The sequence below is a fragment of the Epargyreus clarus genome, unplaced genomic scaffold, assembly GCF_041222505.1.
Source record: "Epargyreus clarus isolate Ecla_fem2 unplaced genomic scaffold, WU_Ecla_fem_2.2 ptg000024l, whole genome shotgun sequence".
NCBI classification, from domain to species: Eukaryota; Metazoa; Arthropoda; class Insecta; order Lepidoptera; family Hesperiidae; genus Epargyreus; species Epargyreus clarus.
In genome coordinates this window covers 12,076,262-12,085,296 of record NW_027332231.1, presented here as the reverse complement: position 1 = coordinate 12,085,296, position 9,035 = coordinate 12,076,262, and the positions used below count along the sequence as shown (strand labels likewise).

The 9,035-nt window shown below is 34.4% G+C and overlaps 1 protein-coding gene across 1 annotated transcript; it reads left to right on the top strand.

Annotated features, from left to right (window-relative positions):
• The first annotated feature begins 526 nt into the window (after positions 1-526).
• LOC140752096 (uncharacterized) lies at positions 527-4,782 on the top strand. The gene is made up of 4 exons (XM_073086261.1): positions 527-723; positions 2,869-3,059; positions 4,060-4,173; positions 4,582-4,782. Exons 1-4 carry the CDS (start codon positions 609-611, stop codon positions 4,714-4,716), a joined length of 555 nt encoding a protein of 184 aa, XP_072942362.1. The 5' UTR covers positions 527-608; the 3' UTR covers positions 4,717-4,782.
• The last annotated feature ends 4,253 nt before the right edge of the window (positions 4,783-9,035 follow it).

Below are 9,035 nucleotides of genomic sequence, written 5' to 3'. Positions count from 1 at the left end.
ATCTTTATTTAAAATACGGTGGATCTTTCTCTGACTAATCCCTTAGAGACACTTAATCCCGAATAATATAGACGAAAGAATAAAGTATTTTTTAAAATATGTCGTACATTAAAACAAAATAAAAATATTGTTTATCAAGCATTTATTATTTTATCTGTTTACAAAATAAATATTGTGTCTAATGTCAAATCCAATTTTATTTGATAATAATAAGGTTATATACAATATTTGAAACAATAAAATTAAATACTAATTAAACTAAAAAAAAAACAAAATCAAATTTTATACTAATAGAAACTTATTTACAAAATGTACATATATACAAAAACGAAATACAAAAATATAAAAACATAAAAACTACCATAAAAAATGATCACCATCGCTGTCCTTGGGCAAGGTACTCAAGATGCTGGCAGCATTTCCTCTTTGAATTGCTATAGCAATTCGTTGAGCGAAATGCGTGCCAGCTCCTGGATTTCCAAAGATGTCTAATGTCTATTGTGATGTGACATTTAACTGACTTTTTTGTCAACTTGCATTATTTGCACCCCTTTGTCGTTTTAATATAAAAATATCTTTTATCTTTAAAGGTTTTATCTTTGAACAAAATGAACAAACCAGAAATAAAATCATACGAAGAGCAAGCAATAGATGCAGTGACATCTATTCTCAACAGAGCGAAAGAATCTTTGGGAGATCGACAAACTTTGAAACAATTAGCAGGTTATGATTTTTACCTTAAAGGATAATCCTTTGTGGTTTGACTTCGGAAGCACCACCTCTGCATCTTTTCCTGTAATAATAGCAGTGTTAAGCGTTGTTGTTTTCTTGTTTGATGGTTGAGATAAGGGAGACATACTTTTCCGTGCCATTCCAGCTTAGTCCTCAGGGGTAGCGGCACATCTGTGGCCGGCTTCGGATAGAAATCAAATTTTACCTAGGGTTACCGTTCATGGGCGGTAGTAGCCACTAACAATCAGATGGACTGCATACGCGTTTGATACTTTAATACTATACAAATCCTTAAAAAGGTTTGAAGTCCACATACTGAATGGACATTCAGATTATGCGAGTTGCTAATATCATTTAGGATTGATTACAGATGTCCATGGACGGCAGAATCACTTACATTAGGTGGACTGCATGCTCGTTTGCTAGAAGTAATCTGCTACTCTTATATTATAAAAAATACTTCTATATTATGCTACTTCTATAATGTTAAAAAATGCTACTAATACATTTCTGTCTTCTTATAACATCCTGGTGTTGACTGATTTTTTGCATCTATTCTGAGAATCGTTTACTTTGTAATAGATGATGCGATCAGTAGATATTTACGAGAACTAAGCATTTATTTACTTAATTATCAGAATTGTTTATTTTCAAACCACACTGAACTCTCCAGAAAATTCTTTGCAAAGCTTTCGGCATGTTTATTGGTTTAAAAACTTTACGGAAATTTATTAGGCAACTCAGAATAATAAACTTTGTGTGGAATTTAACGTCTACTACAAAATAATACCATAATACAACACTTTTATCGTGGATACTAATTTTATTTTTTTCTGATTCTGACCACGCGTTGATATGCTTAAAAGTGTGTGGCAAGGGAGATATAGCTTTCAGAGACATTCCAGCTTAGTTCTCAGTGGTAGAGCCGTATTTGTGGTCGACGTCAGGTAGTAATCTAATCTTATCTGAGGTTGATTACTGATGCCCATGCGCGGTTGTAGCCACTTACAATCAGGTGGACTGCACGCTCGTCTGCTACTCCTATATTATAAAAAGGTGTCTTTATACGTTGTCAAATAATCTGAAAAATGTCTATCGATTAGTTGGAGATCCTGTGAATTAGTTTAGGATTAATAAATAAATATTTAACACTGTCTACACTTATAATCCATTCGTAGCGGATGTCAAGAAGACACAAAAACAAGTATAAAACATCTAGGTAAAAACTTCGATTCGCCATTCAGACCAGAAATATTCTGCACGCGAACTCTTTGCATAACTAATTAAGTCGATGACCAATGTTTCACTAGAAATGAATAGTTTGCATTGATATTGGTGTGATTTTTTATAACAGATCTTTTGAAATAAACCAGAGAATTATTAAAAAAAAACAGCCCGACTGTTTCAGAATATAGCTTATGTTTCACAATTTTGAAAAATCCTTTGTTTGTTCTTGAGTTGAGTCCGTTTGTTCTTCATACCAAAAATCCAAAGTCCTCTTATTTAAATAATGGAAGAAGCTGTCACACTTACAGCCCCATACTAGGATTCCTTGAGTCGTGGGTGCCATGGAAGCACACATAACCGAATATATAAACGCACAGACCTTTAAAATCTAAATTCATCGTTCACATCTGTCTAGCCGGGAATCGAATCCGGGACCCATTGTGCGTCTGTCTTACTTATCCTTACTAATATTATAAATCCGAAAGTAACTCTGTCTGTCTGTCTGGTTGTCTCTTCTTCACGCCCAAACCACCTAACCGATTTTAATGAAATTTTGTACAAAGATAGTCTGAGACCCGAGAAAGGACATAGGATAGTTTTTATCCCGGAAATCCCACGGGAAGTAGGGATGGCGATCTAAGATCGATTAATCGGAGAATCGATCTTTTGGACCCAAAACATCGATTATTTTAATCCATATTAGTAAGGATTGAATCGTAAACTATGCATTTGATCAAGTGATGATCTTAAGCAAAGGTGAAGGTACGAATTTTCAGTTTTATGTATGTTAGTACGTATGTTATATTATTTGCTTGTAAACGCGGGCGAAGCCGCGGGCAAAAACTAGTACGAATATAAAAAATAAACTCAATTCTTCAGAGTATCATCTTTATCATCTGAGCCTTTCAGGTACCCGAGACAGTCTCGCGCCACCAGCGAAGGTGTTGTTGAGCACCCTGGGCGCGCCCCTGGCCATCACCAGCGAGCACCTGATCAAGGATACCATTGAGAGGACCTGGCACCTCACTGACACCTTCAAGTATATCTTGAAGTATATGGGAGGGTCGCAGGATGAATGCTCGCAACATTATTATTATGAGGCAAGTGTGATCGTGCATGGAGTAGGTACAGTTGCCACCTTTGAGATAGTTCTGCCAAGTATTTGGCGAGATATTTTGCTAGATTACGTAGAAAAAAATTGTAAAGATCCTTACTATCCTTACTTCCTTACTAATATTATAAATCCGAAAGTAACTCTGTCTGTCTGTCTGTCTGTCTGGTTGTCTCTTCTTCACGCCAAAACCACTGAACCGATTTTAATGAAATTTTGTACATAGATAGTCTGAGATCCGAGAAAGGACATAGGATAGTTTTTATCCCGGAAATCCCACGGGAACTAGGGATGGCAATCTAAGATCATTTAATCGGAGAATCGATCTTTTGGACCCAAAACATCGATTATTTTAATCGATATTAGTAAAGGATTGAATCGTAAACTATGCATTTGATCAAGTGATGATCTTTAGCAAAGTTGAAGGTACGAATTTTTAGTTTTATGTATCCATGTACGTTATATTATTTTCTTTTAAACGCGGGCGAAGCCGCGGGCAAAAACTAGTTGTTTGTGTAATTGAAGTGTCGTGTAGCAAATTCTGTAACCACAGTTAGGATTGGTACTCGTATATCTTATACAAATCCTAACTGTGGTTGGTTTTTCATTTCTGCTTATGTCACTTATATAAATAAGTATGTATTACTTAAATAAGTAACATCACGATAAAATTACAATAATTTTTTGCAATTGAGTTGATCGTAGCCAGGTGCGAGGTACTAGTATACATCTCGAGCTTTCACTTGTTCGGTTTATTTTAACGAGTCCCATAAATCACACTTGAGGCGAAATCGTAATAATAGAGCCTAGTTGCTGAAATGGAACTATTCATTAACACATTTTTAACTTATTTCATTAAAAAATATATTTATTAAGATATTTTATTAAAATGAGAGAGTTGAGATATTATACGTTTTTCCATAGTTTTAAGAAATAAGTACGTTTGTCCTAATTTTCAGTTCGTAATGAAATTCATGATTCATTTCTAGGCCATCTTCAGTCAACCCACTGAAAAATATCCTATACCTCAGGCAACAGTCTCTGTATTCTTCAGGGTGGAAGAAAAATACATGGAGACATCGGAAATCAAGGGTGTGCCCGTGGTTAGTTATTTTCTCTTTTTAAAATCCTACGAAACCTTATTATTCAGCACTCTCGATTTCTATCCTTCCTCATGAATTCAGGGTGTAATAACATTCATAAAATTATATAACTAGGTACTGTTATCGACTTGCTCTGTATGGTTCTATATTATGGAGTAGATTATAGATGTCCAATTGTCCATAACTTCTCAAAGTAAGGTGGGTTCCATACATCAATTTTCAAATAAACATAATAATTATCAAAACAAAAATCTTTGGGGCTTGCTAAAGAATGAGACATACCTACAATCTACATAGTTATAATACATACATACGCTCGAAAAACATTACCTTCCGCACTACTAGAAGTAGTCTACTACTAGTAGAGACTACTATACGATTTACCTATTTAATTACTAACTATTTTAGATGACATACACGATTGAGGGTCAGCATGGACAGCACGATGTGAGGTACGTACTCCTGTCCGCGGATAGTATTTTGGCGACATTGAAAATGAAGCTCAAGTTCTTCAAGAGGATTGAAGACATTCGACTATTTTAATCTTCGTGTATATAAATTCTACGTGATTTTGTTAAATAAATTGATACCATGAGTAAATGTTACAAACATCTATGTAGTGTATCTAAATATGGGTAGTTTTTCTTGACGCGGGGTAAGAGCGGTCTGTTTGTCAGTTAGTTAGACAACAAGGTAGGAAACACTACGATCTATAGATTTTTGATGAAATTTAATAACCATGTGAAATGACATAGTCTTCTTAAAAAATCTCTGGCTAATTAAATAACTGCGTCTGATTCTTATTTTGTGTACAGATTAGCACCACATTGCAAAATTTAGTAAAATAAAATATTTAATTCAAAAAAGAGGCACAATAAAAATAGCCCATAAATCAATTTAGTAAATATAAGTAACGCTGTGAGCATATGCTAATATTTTTATCCTTAACCAAGAAAATTCTAATAATCTATTTGTTACGGCACACCACTTAATTTACATAACAATCCTTTTGAAACATATTATTCCTTTAAAAATTAAATCTACAACGTAACAAATGGTTTGTTTCCACGAATATTTCCAAGGATAACTAAGATTACCATCTGTCTACATGTTTGTCTTTAATTGGCTATTTTTGCAATAATAGACCGTTTATGCAGGTATCAATAATTCTGCTTATGTAAATGTGGTGAGACTCTGCGTCAGAGGCCGGCGACTCTTTATCGCCATGGGATATATATAACTTGGAATATTATATATTTCAATGGAATTACACGAACAAACATAAAATTGCACGTCTCAGCAAAGTAAATAGGTACAACAGTGCACTCTACAGGTCACTCTACCTACTCTGAATCCTGCAGAGCATGGCACTTGCCACTATCTGCAAACATCTACAGTCCACCGGATGGTAAGTGTCTACTGCCGCTCATGGACATTTGTAATCAACCCCAGATAAGATTAGATTAGTCGACCACAGATGCGCCGCTACCCCTAAGAATGGACATACTCGTGAGGCTGGAATGTCTCGAACAGGCAGACAAGCTATCTGATTAAAAGTCAAGTCAACGTCGCCTCTCGCCATTTGCAACGCCACGGGAGTTGGCCATGAAGAAGAGTTTTTTTGCACCTTGCTTGAAGAACCTCATAAATCAAGAGCCATAGCGGAAAATTAAATCAAAACAAGTTATATTTCTTATTCTTAGAATAAGAAATATAACTTGTTACAAAACATACTAAATACGTACAACAAGATAATATAGTAATTATGTCTTTGTGGTGTAACCACAAAATACCTGTTCCGAATGTATTCATAATTATAGGATTTTCTTACCTTTTTTAATATTTTCCTGCATGATTCAGGTAATCATTACATGCATTTTTTTTCAAATATTACAAACGGTTTGGTAACAGCACATGACTCAGCAGGAATAGGGAAATCGTTTTTTCCAACTTGTGGAAAAGCCGAGTAATTTGCTTCGAAGTCACGTTTAAGTTCGGTTGGCAAATTACTACCTACCTATTCATCTCCTTACTACGTATAAAGCTTCGTTTGTCGGAGTATAATGTTTAAACTATTTAATGATACATATTTTTCTGAAATACAAATTTATTATTTGTAGGGTCAAATACAAATCCACATTTTTTTAGGTCACCGCCAAAAGTCTTATGTTTGGTTTTAATGCAGTAAATATCAGATATAATATGTTTCCGCTATATCGTGGTATCTTTGAAACTTCCCCTTCACCGATCCCTGGATCCTCTACTCTAGAAATCTTACATATCTTGGCTTCTCTTGTGCATCATGGTACTGTTTGAAGGTTGTCCTTGTCATAAAAAAGTATATTTCTACATATAATTAGATTAATATAATGTTAACATATCTATACTGGTTGTTCTGTGTTCTCAAACATAAATAATAATAAAAGCAGGTATTTTGGATTACTATTTTATTGAACTAATTTGTTTAAGAAATCTATTTGGCAGCCCTACTACATATGTATCTTGATGAGTACAGTTTTTAGTTTTCCCACAGTCCAACAATCATCAGACTATTAACATGTTTCTAATAAAACATTCCGCATGTCTCAGACTACACGTGAATCATTGGATTACTTATATGCGAGTGTATGTAAAAGGATAAATAATGAACAGGTTATTATAAAAATGTAAATTAAAATCAACACATACAATTCATTGTCGCCCGTGGCGAGCGTGTGCTTTCTGCGTTTGTGCGATTGTTGGAAGGAAGACTCTGCACTTTTTATGATATAGGTACTTGGTTCTTTGTGTTAGGTTCATTACCGTCGATGATTGCCTCGATAAGACGGTCCAAGACACGCTAGAGGTATGCCTTGCTTCGATGCAGGTGTACGGAACGGCGTAGGGCAACTTTCGTGGAAAGCCACCCTTTCCCCATCCTATATGCCCACAGAAATAGATTCCAGGTAATACCAGCGTCAGCCAACGTTGAAGGATCGAGAATGTAATGCTTTCTCGTGACACCGAGCGTCCAGAGGAATGCTGCGGAGCTTTAGTCGATAAGAGTTGAACATACCCGTTTAATTCTCCCGACCATGAGGATTTTATTAGCGTTAAAAAGAAACGTCTATTGTTCAAGTGGACAAAGTCGCGGGAGATTAGTAATATATTATTACATAAACTTAGGCAATATGCCGCATGTATATTTGGAGAATTGATTCTAGGAAATTATCTGATTCAGATCTTGCTTAATTAAGTTTGATATATTCTAAGAAACAAGAATTCATGGCCGTCTCGTCTACATAACTAAAGTCAATTAAACAAAAAATATTGGCGCATTAATTAGCTAAGGTTATATTCAGACCACAAAAAGATACTTAGCATCTCGAACAAAACATTGACGCATACCAAATACGGTTGATTTGCATAATGCACATGAATTACAAACATGTATGGTGCATAAGCAGTGATAGCCTAGTGGTTAAGAAACGCGGTCTTTTGATCGAGTGGTCCGAGATCCAAATCCCAGGCACACCTCTGATGTTTCAAAGTTATGTGCGTATTGGAAGTTAGTTATCACGAGCTTAAATGGTGAAGGAAAACATCGTGAGAAAACCTGCATACATGAGAATTCTTAAAAAACAAAAAATACGTGTGGCACTCGGAGACTGCCGCGGTAAAGCTATTGCATAGCATTTTTTATGCTATGAAAACGCTCAGAAGGAATTCCAGAAATACAATATATTCTTCCATAATCATCAACATTTACGTTAATACATCTTTATCCACTATTTTATCATATCTCCATTATATAAGACATTGCAAATATCAGCTGACATTTCATAACTCCAAGCAAGACTGAACATTCTAAAATATAAAATAGAAAAGTATTTAATAAGTGACATAAAGTATTAACAACCAGCAATATAAATGGATCAATGTCTTCGATCACTAATAGGAACTTCTTATTAGTTCTTATTAGTGATCGAAGATCAATGTGCCTGTGACATTTGGCCGAATGTTACAGGTACATCGCATTTTTCATTAATAAATGCACTTTGTTTATTCATATTTAAAACACTTTGTACACAAATTATTTGTACCATAAATCATAATGGCGTTTTGATTTTGTGCTGTCAAGTCTGTCAGTTGTAATTGTACGTTTAAAAATAACAAACACTCTTTTACGTTATTTTATCAATCCAGAATTCAACATATAGACCAGGGTCGATAATTTTTGAAACCAAAAAAAATTACAATAGAATGAAACCCATTGGAAAAGGAGGGAAATATGATCAAAATGAAAGGAAAAATAAATTACGGTCGATCCGAGTTCGGGAAGTGGGAGGGGATGAGTTTTTAAGGGTAAAAAATGGTTTATCTTGATTCCCGGATAAACTAGACGTCCTATGCGAAAAAGTTCAATGGCAAAGCTGTAGGTAATAAAAAGATCTACAACTTTTGTATTTGCAATTTTTTCACATAACCTCAAAATTTGGGTGAAAAATTCAAAAAACCAAGTTTTTGGTTTTTTATTTATATCTTATTCAAAAACAATTTTTTTTTACGAAATTTGGTGAAAACTTACCTTATTATGTCCCAAATACACTGTAATTTATTTGATTAAAAATATTTATTTTTTCGCCTTATTTTCACTTAATATAAAAAAAGCACCCTAATTTTCAATCGAAAATTCTGACGTCAAAATATCAGCTTTTTTCAAAAAGTTTGGGGGCTTTTTGTTCGTTGAAATATCTACTTTCTGATGGTGTAAAAAAAATATACATTACTATAGGAAATGTTCTCAGAAAATGCAAAAAATTGAAAAAAACCCAATTGTATTTATTGTCGATTCTCTTCTTGCTAGACTCCACTAAAAGATT